The sequence below is a fragment of the Vipera berus genome (assembly GCF_964194415.1).
Source record: "Vipera berus genome assembly, chromosome: Z".
Taxonomy (NCBI): domain Eukaryota; kingdom Metazoa; phylum Chordata; class Lepidosauria; order Squamata; family Viperidae; genus Vipera; species Vipera berus.
Window position 1 is genome coordinate 57,710,815 of NC_138205.1, and position 14,183 is coordinate 57,724,997.

The following is a 14,183-nucleotide window of genomic DNA, read 5'->3' on the forward strand; positions in this document are numbered from 1 at the left end:
TCAACTGATGAATATAAACCACCAGGACCCAACATTACATCCCAGGGTTCTGAAGGGTAAGCTAAATATGAATTCATGGAGCTTAGCTTGCAATTCATTTTTAGAACAACCTTTTTCATATAGGTTTGTGAAAAATTAAAAGATGAGCAGCAATTTAAGTGTTCAGTAAAACTCTTAAGTATTTTATTATTCCTCCAGATCATCATGTAAATTAAGATTTAATCATCCAGGCCAAAAGTATCTTAAAAGGTTAAATCATGGCAAGTGGACCAAAGTTAATTAAAACAGATGTTTCATTGCTCATCCATGTAACCAGTGGAAATGAGAATTTGAATAGGCAGTCAGGGAGTTGTTGGAAAGAAATCGAGTAAATTAAATAAAGAATGAACTGAACTTGATCCAAGTGAGTCTAAATCTAAACTTAAAATCTTTTGAGTTATAGGGTCTTGTTCCTTAAAATCATTTTATAAGTAATTGATATGATCGGTATCTATACAATTTTAAATATTACTAAAACAGAAAAATTACAACGTTATCAAATAGCTACTGTGTGAATGTTTAGGTTAGAAATGCAATTACAGTAGGAGTCAACAGAATGTATATTATATCTGTATGTATATAAATGAAATAAACTATAAAATCGGGTTTCAGGCCCGGGTACAGCACGGAGACGGCATTGGTCGCTCTGGTGAATGATCTCTGGAGGGCCCGGGATAGGGGATATTCCTCTGTCCTAGTCCTATTAGACCTCTCGGCGGCTTTCGATACCATCGACCATGGTATCCTGCTGCGGCGTCTCAGGGGATTGGGAGTGGGAGGCACAGTTCTTCGGTGGTTCTCCTCCTATCTCCTGGGACGTTCGCAGTCGGTGTTGGCAGGGGGGCAGAGATCGGCCCCTAGGTCTCGTTTGTGGAGTTCCTCAGGGTTCAGTTCTCTCGCCTCTCCTGTTCAACATCTACATGAAACCGCTGGGTGAGATCATTCGTGGTTTTGGAGTTGGGTATCATCAATATGCTGATGATACCCAACTTTTCATTTCGACCCCAAACCACCCCAGTGATGCCCTCGCTGTGATGTCCCGTTGCCTGGAGGCGGTTCGGGTCTGGATGGGGAGGAACAGACTTCAACTCAACCCTGACAAGACTGAGTGGCTGTACATTCCGGCATCCCGGGACATTCAAAATGTTCTATCACTTTCTATGGGGGGTGAGTCTTTACCCCCCGTAGATAGGGCTCGCAACTTGGGAGTCCTCCTAGATGCACGGCTTACCTTAGAAGATCATGTAGTAGCCGTGACTAGGGGTGCTTTCGCACAGGTTCGCCTGGTGCGTCAGTTGCGGCCCTATCTAGACTGGGATGCCCTGTGTGCGGTCACTCATGCGCTCGTGACCTCTCGTCTTGACTATTGCAATGCTCTCTACATGGGGCTTCCCTTGAAGACCACTCGGAGGCTCCAACTGGTACAGAATGCGGCCGCGAGAGTTGTCTTGGGAGTTTCCCGGTACTCCCATGTTACACCTTTGCTCCGCGAGCTGCATTGGTTACCAGTTGTCTTCCGGGTGAGGTTCAAGGTCTTAGTGACCCATGGCATGGGTCCGGAATACCTCGGGGACCACCTGCTGCCGGCGTCGACTCCCCTCCGCCCTGTGCGTTCCCACAGAGAGGGCCTCCTCAGGGTGCCTCCAGTCAGAGAATGTCGGCTGGTGGCTCCCAGGGGGTGGGCCTTCTCTGTGGGCGCTCCGGCTTTGTGGAATCAGCTGCCGGTTGAGCTCTGGATGGCACCGGATCTCCGCTCCTTCCGGCGCGGGTTAAAGACCCATTTATTTGAACAAGCTGGCCTGGCCTGATGGGGAGTTACTTAGGGTTTTAATATTTATATATATATTCTATTGTTTTTACTGTGGGCAATAATTTAATTCTTTTTTTAACTTTTGTATTTTTGTAGTTTTATGATATGCCCTGTTCACCGCCCTGAGTCCTTCGGGAGAAGGGCGGTATAAAAATTTAATAAAACTTAAACTTAAACTTAAAATGACCCAATACTTGTGGAGCCTTAGTTGGAGTATGGGACTCTTAACATTTTGTATGTTTTTCACCATTTTTAACTTAATTGGTAATCAATAGAATTGTAAGGATCTACTTCATCTAAGCCTCCCAAGAAAGCAGAACTCTTGAAACAGGCATTGTCTCAAAATGAACTTTTATTAGGGGCTAGTGACAGCAGGAAAAACAAGGCAAGATCTGGAGAAAAACCTGTGTAAGCAGTATATTAAAAGCAGTATCATTACTCCCAGCCCCCAGGTTCCAGTGTTTGTTTGAATTCCAGCCAATCCACAGGTGACATAGTGTTTTGGTAACTGGCTCCGTTGACATACTTTTAAGAACATCACTGCTGCCATCTGCTTTTCAATTTTGACCTGGATGGGGACAGAAAAGGTTCCTCCATCTTTTGTTCAACCCAGTGCATTATATTATTTCTTTTCCAATGAATAGACTTCCTTAGGGTAGATGTTTTCACCTTGGCAATTTTTATCTTAAAATTGAGAAACAAGAAAAACAGTAATAGCCACCACATTGAGATAATTTCTGTTGCTTTTTATCCCCTTTTGCTTTAAATCCAGTGCCAATTCCCTAAAGCTGCTGCTTTCAATCCTGAAATACATTGGAAGAAGACTGAAGAAAAACACCTTCATTTTGTCCCTTGCTGTTACTGACACCTTTTTAAATCTCCTCTTGATGAAAGGGAAAGAATTAGAAGGTTGTTTACAGAAACTTCCTTAGGGAATCAACAAAAATCTATTAAATTATTACCAAAAAAGTAGAAGGAAAAAGGAAATCTTCCTATAAAAGACCTCTGCAGAAACTCAAATTCCTAACTGGTCTTCACAGTATTTGGAATTATTTTGAAGTGTACTATACTCTTTCATCATGAAATAAATATTTTTAAAAATGGTTTAAACAAGCTCATTGCTGCTATAGTTTACTTTTATAATTCCTTTAAAATAAATGTAAAGGTTCTAGCTTTTATTTCATATGCCAATTGCATGAAGGCAAACTTAAACTGATATATTATTCATACTGATTTTAAAACTAGTAGCTTTTGATTTATGAATTAACAGTTTTACAGCTTTAGTGGTGATCAGTAATATAGTGTGCAAAACTTAAAATTTACAAAGGCACATTTAAAATATATCAAATGATTGCATGGTTTTTTATATTTTAAGTGTACTGTAATTTTTCAGTTTCATGAAATTATTAGTTGGCATCTAAATATTAGTGGTTTTATGTTCCAGATATGAAACCTATGAATGAAACAAGTGTATTAGTATGAATTTTTAATTATATTAATAGATGGGCTTGCAAGAAGGACTATGGGAAATACAAAAGGAGCAAAACTGAACATATTAGCAAAGATTATTATTAAATCTATTTTTTGCCATCTTGCCAAGGAGCTACTCTGGGTGGCTTACAACAATAAAAATATAAAATTGAAGTTTAAACAGCAATACCAAAGTAAGGAACAGTAAAAAATAAACAATGAAAAAATATGAGATTAAAAATGGATTGAGAAGCAAAAGCACAGGGGGGAGGAAGAGTATGCTATCAGTCTAGTAGCCATCTACTAGACTGGTACTCCCCCACTGGGTCCTCAGGCCAACTTTGAGAGACAGGTCTTTAAGCTCTTATGGAATGATAGGAGATTGAGGACAGATCTTACCCCAAAAGGCAGAATATTCCAAAGAAGAGGTGATAAGAGCATAGAAGGCTTTTCTCCTGGATCCTGTCAGCTGGAGTCCTTTGACCAATGGGATCTGCAGTAGGCCTCTGCCGGCATGAGTGGGGTGGGCATGACAGGAAGAGAATGTCAATACTCAAGCTTCTTCATTTTTCCAAAGTTTGGTATCAGTCAGTGAAAGCCAACGTTAAGAATTATGTATTGACCAAAACCACACAAACAACTCTAGATACTAGGAAATTCCTATTTGGCGCATATAAACTGAATCCAGTAAAACTATCACAGAGCACTTTTCTACATTGATCATCATCAGGAAAGCATTCAGCAAGGATCAAATTTTAGCAAAGCAGTTTTCATTGCATAGAAAGAACAATGTGAAATATTTTTTCTGACAATATTTAAGAGGATTTATTTTAAGAGGTTAGTGTTCATACTGAATGTAAAAATAACATCAAAGTATTTTTTACAGGTAAAGCTCTTTCAGAATTCCATATTTGACATCCCTGTTCATTGTGATATATAAAGCATAGGAATAGCACAAAATTAATCTGTATACTTCAGTTACAATCATTTAATACAACCTGATACCATCTTGTCAGTTAGGATTCCCAATTAGCAGAAATTTCGGCAATGCTGAATGGGAAATCCAGGAATTTGATAATATCAAAGTATGTAGAAGCCAGTAAATTGATGAATGCAGATTTACTATCATTTCACAAGGATTAAAGATTTTGTATATCCTAATAAACTGCATTGAGAAAAGTTAAAAATGGCATTTATACAGTATAATGGTTTTAAAGGCAAGTTATGATCTGATGTAAAAGACACACATATAATACAAAGTATTGCATAAATTGCGTGGGTTTTCCAGATGCAATGTCATGTATGTAAATTTCAATGAAAGGCATTCAATAGCATCTTAATATCAGAACAAAACAATTTGACAATATACAGCGTACCATCATGACCATATCTTTCATACTGTCTTTCAGCGCCATACACGGCATACACAAGTTCCACTCTCAAGCTTATTTTTTGTTTTCAGTATAATAGATCCTAATGTGATCAAAAAAATAATTAAGATTCTGTACAACAGTTTACTGCATTTAGAGAAATCCTGGATTAATGCTGATTATCTTATTGTATAAAAGGCAGCAATATTCTTCTGTCCCCTCAGTGAGGTAGAACAATGTTTAATGTACAAGCCAGGTGCACATATAGATGTTCAAATGTTTTCTTGAACACTATTTCCAAAATCACATTTTTATTCCTTCTTGCTGACTGAGTTGTGACAGAGTTTTCTTTATGCGTAAAGCTGTTAGTCTAGCTGCACCATTGGCATACCAGCATTCTCGCATAATCTTGGCCATTACTCGTAATGCCTGCAAATAAACAAAGCAGGAAATAGTTTACGAGCCATTATTTGGCATCATATAGCAAAGAATTTTAAATATATTTATCCACAAAATATGAGTCCATAATCTTAAACAGAACTATCCTGACATTCATACTTCTTTTAATTCAAATTCTAAAAAAATTGATGTTTTAAAAATATGGTTTATTTTTAAAAGTATTCTAAAACTTGTCTAAAGAAAAGAATTTACCTCACAACTTTGCCATCTATTTGGAGTATTGGGTCGTAACTTCTGTTCACAAACAATTCTCCTCATTTCCTCAACTGAAGGATCAGAAGGGACAAGGTCGTAATATGGTAACTGATAATCTTCATGGATTCCTGAGATATATAAACCAATATACAATTTAAGGATCATTTCTGACACTGAATGAAGTTAATTTGTTTTTCAGTTTGAACCTACCACCAATTGAACATCGACGAGCTATTTCCCAAAACACTAGTCCCATTGCATAAATATCTGCTCTTTTGAAAGATTCAAAATGCTTCATGTTTATTGAATCATCAAGTACTTCAGGAGCCATGTACCTATGAACATAAAGACCAAAATTTATTATTTACAAAGCAATACTGCTTGAACATTAATTTTATTTTTTTAAGGCATCAAGCAGCTGTAAGCATTTCATCAATTCAATTCTACAAAATAACCATCTGAACTATATATACTGTGTACTATTACTGGCTACTCCAATGAAGTCCAAAAAGCTCACTTTCTAAAAAAAAAAATAGCACTGGAAAACTAAACCAGTTATTGTTGCATGCTAAATTAAGCACAGTAATTTACACTAATATATTATTGATTTTGAAGTCCTAATTACTATTAAGTCCACAATACAACTTTTGAAAACTTTGAGTTATAAAATCAAAATCTTACATAAATATTCAAGATTGCTTTTAGAGTATCTACTGACTCTATTGTTGTTGTTAGTTGCGAAGTCGTGTCCGACACATCGCGACCCTAAGGACAACATTCCTCCAGGCCTTCCTATCCTCTACCATCTTCTGGAGTCCATTTAAGCTCACGCCTACTGCTTCAGTGACTCCATCCAGCCACCTCATTCTCTGTCGTCCCCTTCTTCTATTGCCCTCAATCTTTCCCAGCATTAGGCTCTTCTCCAGTGAGTCTGACTCTATAGTATATGGCTATTCCCAAATAGGCAAGAAACCACAAACGAAGCAGCCTTTCTAGCTATTTGCTGCCACCTGGCAGGGCTACTTCACGTATTATGTTTTAATTATTTCTGTGACTGAATAGAATCTGCTGTAAGATTTCTAGAAAAATAAAGCATTGAGTGAGATGAACAACTAATAGATTAAATGAGGAAATAATTGATTTTTGCAGTAACAGGCAAAAAAACTCATTTGTCAGAGAAAACTACACTGGAATTTTATTGTTGCTTATACAACTTCATCTGGAAACTAAAGTAATACAGCATATTTCAGATAAAAGTATCTGCCATTGGTTAAAACAAGGCTCATACAGATTTAAAAAGAAACTTGATTCCTCATTAATATTTACATGAATTTCTAAGATAAAAAGATTACACGTTAATAGGTTACCAAGAATGATAGAAAAATGCAAGTCCAAAGATGCATCTTTTTTTCTCTATTTTATTTATTGCTCTGTGGAGAAGAGGGGTCACCTTTCAGTCACTCATGCCTGCACTCTTAAAGAGAAGGCATTACTCAGCAATTCTAGAACACTTACTGGAGAACAATAAAGACAGAATGAGGCAAAGTATATTATTTCCTCTCATTTGTTTATCTTTTTAATTGTATTCAATAAGTTAGGATGACAAATAGTAACTTTCAAATGAGTTCATACTTATTTGTGTGAGATTCCAAATCCATGTTCAGTATGAGGCACATTTAATTATACTGGTTTTCATAATGTAATAGTAAGATAAAGTTTGTGAAATATATAACCAGAATCTTTTTATCTATTAATAAGACTTAGAAGCTCTGGTCACAGTATAGTTCACATTACTGCAAGATTCTAATGAGTTCAACAGACTTTTTCCTACTGCTGTAAGAATAACTCTTAACATCTACTCATTAGCTTAACGTCAATCTGAATTATTTAAAATATTCCATTAAAAGAGCATCAGTTTACCTCTTTGTTCCCACTCTGTGATTTGGTGCAATATCTATTGTATCTGTAGCTGAATCATGTCTCACTGCCAGACCTAAATCTGCAATGCAACATGTTCCATTTTTCTTCACTAATATGTTTTTTGATTTCAAGTCTCTATGAGCTATAGCTGGTTTACCTGAAATTAAAACACACAGAAGCATAATTAATACCAAGCAAATCAATGAACTTTCTCAAGGCACAAAAGATTAAGCTCATAGAATAACGGGTTGGAACAGACCATAGAGGGCTTCTAGTCCAACCCCAATCCATGGATCCTTACTGCATCCCAGATAAATGGCTGTCCAATCTTTTCTTGATAACCTTCAGCAACAAATTATTATTTCAGTTGATGAAGCTCAAATTATTCCACTTTGAACACACTATACAAAAACCTAATTCTCTACATAACTAATGTTGGGACAGATGGAAGGAAAAGAGAAGAGTACAATCAGCAGTAATACAGTTGCAAGAAAAAGTATGTGAACCCTTTGGGATTACGTGGAGTTTTGCATGAATTGGCCATAAAATGCACTCTAAATCATGTAAGTCACAACAATAGAAAAACACAGTCTGCTTAAAATAATACTACACAAACATTAGCTGTTGTCATGTTTTAATTGAACATAAGATGGAAACATTCACAGTGCAGGGTGGAAAAAGTATGTGAACCTTTGGACTTAATAACTGATTGACCCTCCTTTGGCAGCAATAACCTCAACCAAACGTTTCCTGTAGTTGCAGATCAGACCTGCACAACGATCTGGAGTAATTTTGGACCACTCCTCTGCACAAAACTGTTTCAGTGTAGCAATATTCTTGGGATGTCTGGTGTGAATCGCTCTCTTAAGGTCATGCCACAGCATTTCAATCGGGTTGAGGTCAGGACTCTGACTGGGCCATTCCAGAAGGCGTATTCTGTTCTGTTGAAGCCATTGTTTTGTTGAATTACTTGTATGCTTTGGGTCATTGTCCTGTTGCATCACCCATCCTCTGCGGAGCTTCAGTTGGCGGACAGATGGTCGTACGTTTTCCTGCAAAATGTCCTGATAAACTCTGGAATTCATTTTCCCATCAATGACAACAATCCGTCCAGGCCCTGAGGCAGCAAAGCAGGCCCAAACCATGATGCTCCCTCCGCCATGTTTTACAGTGGGGATGAGGTTTTGATGTTGGTGTGCTGTGCCTTTTTGTCTCCACACAGTGTTGTGTGTTTTTCCCAAACAACTCAATTTTGGTTTCATCTGTCCACAGTATATTTTACCAGTAGTGCTGTGGAACATACAGGTGCTCTTTTGCAAACTTCAAAATGTGCTGCAATATTTTTTTTGGGCAGCAATGGCTTCCTCCGTGGTGTCCTCCCATGTACTCCATTCTTGTTTAATGTTTTCCTTATTGTAGATGTGTCAACAAAAATGTTAGCATGTGCCAGAGATTTCTGTAGGTCTTTAGCTGACACTCTAGGATTCTTCTTTACCTCATTAAGCATTATGCGCTGTGCTCTTGCAGTCATTTTTACAGGACGACCACGCCTAGGGAGAGTAGCAACAGTGCTAAACTTTCTCCATTCTGTCTTGCCGTGGATACATGAACATCAAGGCTTTTGGAGATACTTTTGTAACCCTTTCCAGCTTCATGCAAGTCAACAATTCTTGATTGTAGGTCTTCTGAGAGCTCTTTTCTGCGAGGCATGTCAACAAGTAAGGAAGTTCCCCAAAGTTGGTTCTGGGTGACTTCAGTCTGCCTTCCCTGGGTTCAGCTTCAAAAGTGGCTCATGAGTTCATGACCTCCATGGACCTACCCAGATTATCAAATATCTGACTTGGAACAGTGATCACATTCAGATTTAATCTGTTTATCAGAGTAGTGTCAACATGATCTGGTGGGGATTCTAATATTATCCCCCGTTATGGTGAGATCACATCCTGATATCCCTGAGACTCTCCTTATCACACCCACTACACAGGGACACTGGCCCATTAGAATGGTCTACCTCTGGAGACTGATGGTCCTTCCAGAAGGAACTGGAAGACATTCTGAAGGATTTGCTGCACAGTTCTGCCAAAGGCTTAGTAACGGCCTGGAACCAAAAGGCTGGTGAAGCTCTGAGTAGGATCACCCTATGCGATCTCTCACAAGCCTTTGCTCCCATTGTTCCCCATCATTCATAGAGGAACTAAAAGTTCTGAAACAAGTTAAGAGTCATATAGAGTACCACTGGAGGAAAACAAAGGGTGACTCCAACTGGACACGTCTATTAAGGCCTATTTCATGGTGGTAAAAGCAGCAAAATGTAATTACTTCTCTGCTCTTATTTCATCTGCACAATGTTACCGATCCTGTTCCAGATCACTCGATTCCTACCAACCCAAGGGGGTTTGCATGATCATCTTCAGGGCCATGCAGAATAATTTGTTGAACACAGATAAAATCACTCAAATTCATTCCCAGCTAGAGTCTTTGCATGGTGCTAGTGCTTGTAAGATGCCCAGAGAAACATCTTGCCCAGTAATATGGGAACAGTTTGATTTTGTTGTACCTAAGGAAGTGGATAAGATCCTCTGCACTATCAAGGCAACCACCTGTCAACTAGACCCTAGCTGGTGAAAGCCTCCAGGACTGTGATCACCAGATGGGTTTATGCAATGATAAATCTACCTCTGCAAGAGGATACTTTCCCAGGGCATTTAAGGGGGCCCTGGTTTGTTCTCTCATTAAAACTTTCACTCGACCCCTCCTGCCTGGACAACTTTCATCCAGTCTCCCATTTTCCCTTTTTGGGTAAGTTAGTGAAAAAGGTGGTTGCTTGACAGTTCCAGGGGATCCTAGAGGAAACAGATTTCCTTGGACCGTTTTAGTCAGGATTCAGGCCTAGCTATGGGAGAGCTTTGGCTGCGCTGACGGATGATCTCTAGCAGGAGGATGGGCGTAATGCAACCATTCTGCTTGACCTCAGTACCATGAACCATAATATTCTTTTGGTCTGGCTATCTGAATTAGGGATAGGTGGTATAGTTTTGCACTGGTTCAGCTCCTTCCTCCAAGGTCAATTCCAATTGGTGTTGACAGGGAGTGAGAGATCCAACCCCTGACTACCCACCTTTGGTGTTCCACAGGGCTTTGTATTCTCTCCTGTTGTTTAACAGCTACATAAAGCCTTTGGATAAGATCATCTGTTAATATGGATTGAGTTACCATTAATATGCTGATGATATTCAGATCTACAGCACATCGCTACACATGGTTATCTGAGTGATGCTATCTCTACCCTCTTGGGATGTCTGAAGGCTGTAGGGATCTGGATGGGAGAACAACAGACTTTGACTGAACTCTGGCAAGACCAAGTGGCTTTGGATACATGAAGCCTCAGGATCCAAATGTTTGTCATCCTTAGATATGGGTAGAATTGCAACTTAGGAGTTCTCCTGGACTCACATTCCTGGTCAAAGAGCAGGTAGAGGGCATGACTAGGAAAACTTTTGCACACCTCCAGTTTCTGCATCTGCTGCCACCTTTCCTCAATTATGACTTTTTGAGCTCAGTTACTCAAGCCCTATGCATCTTTTGTCTGGATTATTCCATATGCTCTACATGGTGCAATTCTTGAAATCCATTCACAGTTGAATTGGTGCAAAATGCAGCAACAAGAGCAGTCTTTGGGACCCCTAGGATGGCCCATATAACATCTCTGCTCCACAAACTTCACCAGCTACCACTCTCCTTCTGAGTACAGTTCAAGATGTTGTTCATTACTTTTATAGCCCTGAAGCTATAGATCCAGTCTACCTGATGAATCATCTCATCCTGCTAGGACAAGTTTGTCCTATATGTGATAGCAGAGAAGGCCGATTTCAGATCCTGTCAGCCAAAGAGTTCCGTCTGTTGGGATCCAGAAGAGCTTTTTCTGCTGCAGCACTTGCCTTTTGGAACATCTTAACCTCTAAGATAAGATCTGTCCCACACTATCCTTCTGCAAGAGCCTAAAGATCTCATTCTGCCAGTTGGACAGTTCACCTGAGGTCCAAATGGAGAAATTCCATGCTGGAAGTGACGGCTGGATTGACAGCAGACTCCACTCCCTCTCTCCTTTCTACCTGTCCATATTTCTTTTTTTTGGTAATCTTATAGTTGAATTTCTGATTATGTTCCTTTTCAAACGTTCTTTTTTTTTTTGCTTTATCATCTTATTTCTGTTCTGTTTACACTCTTTTCATCTCTTTTTATTGTACAGAGTAGTTTCATGGCAAAATAGGCAGCAATTAAATTTAATAAATAAATAAGGAAGAAGCAGAGTGAACATTATAAAAAAACTATCTTCAATCATTTGATTGCATGTGACTTCCGATTTGCGATCTTGGTGCTGTGGATGTAGGAAGATGAGCTCCGTCTTCCACATCCAAATTCGTTCCACTGGGGGAACCTGGAAAGGGTTGAAAGTCGCCCTATAACAGTGACAAGCAAGGAGGGGGTCCCCGTTTGATCGTGGGAGGGCGGTGGCCCTTCTGTTTGATCCAGGGAAGCCCTCCAAACCAGCGGGGGAACGACCGGCCATACCAATATGGCTAAGCTGCTGACAGCCTAAGTCAAAAGCACCACCAAGCAAGTGGATGAAACTGGGTGAGACCTGATCCTCTCTTTAAGATTTTAAGTATTTTTTCCTGTAAAAGGTGCCCAAAATATTTTTTCCCCAGTGAGGAGAGAGGGAAGGGAAATTTTATCTCACCCTCTAAGAAAAGCGGTGACTAACTACTCAGGGAAAACAGCAACTATAAGACCAATTATAATCTAATTGGATGTATATTCTTTTGAAACTTGAGCACTAAAAGTGTTCCTTTTCTCATTGGAGACGTTTGCTTTTTATTTATTTTTTTAAAACAAGACTTGAAAAACCATCATATAAATTTTAGACTTAAAAAGTTAAAACAGCATCCATGACATCTTGTGGCAAAGTATGGTATTACAATTTGTTATTGCTTAAAAGAGAATTGGCTTGAAGCCTTGACCTTTGACCTTGACAGTTACCACCTGTGAAAAACCCAGCTGCAAAGAAGGAACTTCTTGGCGGCGTATCTGGCTTGTTTGAACTATGAATGTAAACTTTTACTGGCTTTCAGAGCTATACTTGGGGAATTGCTTTACTATTTCTTTACATGAGAAGTGTATGTTATTATACGAGATGATGGAATACCTTAGACTATAAACTCTTACTTGACAAAAAAATTCTACTATAAAGACCACCTGTAACATGTGAAATAGATGTCCCATAACCAGCCACAAAAGACAAAAAACTATTTTTAACATTTGATTCTAAAGTCTTCAACTTAACATCTATTAAGAGAATATGGATGAAGATCAGGAAAAAATCTTTTCCATGTTGAAATCAATACATGAAACCATCCTTTCAGCTTGTGACAAAATAAGAAGCAACCTAAAGGAACAAAATGCCAGCTTAAATATACAAACCCAAATCTTGACTACAACAAAAGAACTAACAATGCAGAAAAGAACAGGAAAATTGGAATAACTAAACACCAAGACAGAGGACCCAACTGAACAGCAGACCCGGCCAACGGAAAAATTAGAAAAGGGAGTGACAACATTGAAACTGAAAAGACTTTTTACAAAAATCAGAAGAAATTTGAGGAAAAGGAAGAAGAACAGACTGAATGGAAGATAAACCTATCAGACAATTGTGGGAGTAATAGGTAGGTGATCTAATGAATACAAATGGGCTCGTTCTTCCAAAAAAACTTCAACCAAATGGTCTTTGTTATTCCAAATAATATAATAATAGAGGGAGAACTATTTGATGATTCAAAGGCACTGACATGGAAGGTTAGCTGGCAAAGGAAGGAAGCCAGAGTAAGGCTGAAGAAAATAATGGCTTTGATTTATTATAGGGGATATATTACTAATTAGAGGGTTGAATATGGTTAAAAATAGATAACGTTTAGAAAATAAAGTGTAATTATAATTGAATAGTTAAGATGTGTAACAAGACTATTAGACTTTGGTATGAAAAGGGAAAAAGGGAAAAAGGGAGAAGCTGAGATAAGGGAAACTTTGGTCACCTAATATAAAATATTTGGAAATCATAAATAACTGTTTTTTTTCTTTTCGTTTTTTTTAATATTGATGGGAAATTAAAGTTTATGTACAAGCTAAAAAGTATTGATAAATGTAACAAGAATGTTTTTACTTAGCTGAAAATAAGAATTCTGTTTGCCCAATATGAGATAATAGATATTACTAGAAAAAGAAAGGGAGTATTTGATCTTCCAATATTAGACCTAAACTAAAAAGTTTATGTATATTACTGAATTATTAATTAACCCAGACAACACTTTGACTTATTAGAGGGGATACTGTATTATTAATTAGATGGTTTAACATGGTAGAAACTAGATAACATTTAGAAAACAGAACAAGACCATAATCAAATAGATAAGATGTGTATTTAGAACATTAGACTTTGTTATGAAAAGGGAAAAAGGAAGAAGTTGAGATAAAGGAAACTTTGGTCACCTAAATATAAAATACTTGGAAAACATAAACAACCAATGTTAATTTCAATATTGATGGGAAATTAAAGCTGGGGGGGGAAGCAATAACAGGACATTGATTGTATGTAAGGATCGAATGCAAATGCAGTTAAGATATGTATAAGCTAAAAACTATTGATAATTGTAACAAAGATGTTTTTATTTAGTTGATAATAATAAGAACTGTATTAGCCTAATATGAGATAGTAGATATTAAGGGAAAAAGAGAGGAAATATCTGATGTTGTAACATGAGATTTATATTAAAGACATGTATGCTATTGAACTATTGATTAATCCAGTCATCACATTGCTTTTTAAATACTTAATTGTAAAATGAGAACATTAATAAAATATTATT

At 37.9% G+C, this 14,183-nt stretch overlaps 1 protein-coding gene across 5 annotated transcripts in view; it reads right to left on the reverse strand.

The window, feature by feature from the left end:
* Positions 1 to 2,189: 2,189 nt before the first annotated feature.
* Positions 2,190 to 14,183, reverse strand: part of TGFBR1 (transforming growth factor beta receptor 1) — a 37,963-nt gene continuing 25,969 nt past the window's right edge. For 3 of the 5 annotated variants that reach the window (XM_081345025.1, XM_081345024.1, XM_081345023.1), the window contains 4 exons: positions 7,264 to 7,420; positions 5,554 to 5,678; positions 5,341 to 5,471; positions 2,190 to 5,118 (listed from right to left, as the gene is read on the reverse strand). In XM_081345025.1, the coding sequence (XP_081201151.1) occupies positions 4,993 to 5,118; positions 5,341 to 5,471; positions 5,554 to 5,678; positions 7,264 to 7,420 (539 nt within the window). In that variant the 3' untranslated portion in view covers positions 2,190 to 4,992. The remainder of the gene's footprint in view (positions 5,119 to 5,340; positions 5,472 to 5,553; positions 5,679 to 7,263; positions 7,421 to 14,183) is intronic. The other 2 variants (XR_014028608.1, XR_014028609.1) reach the window with 2 other exon arrangements.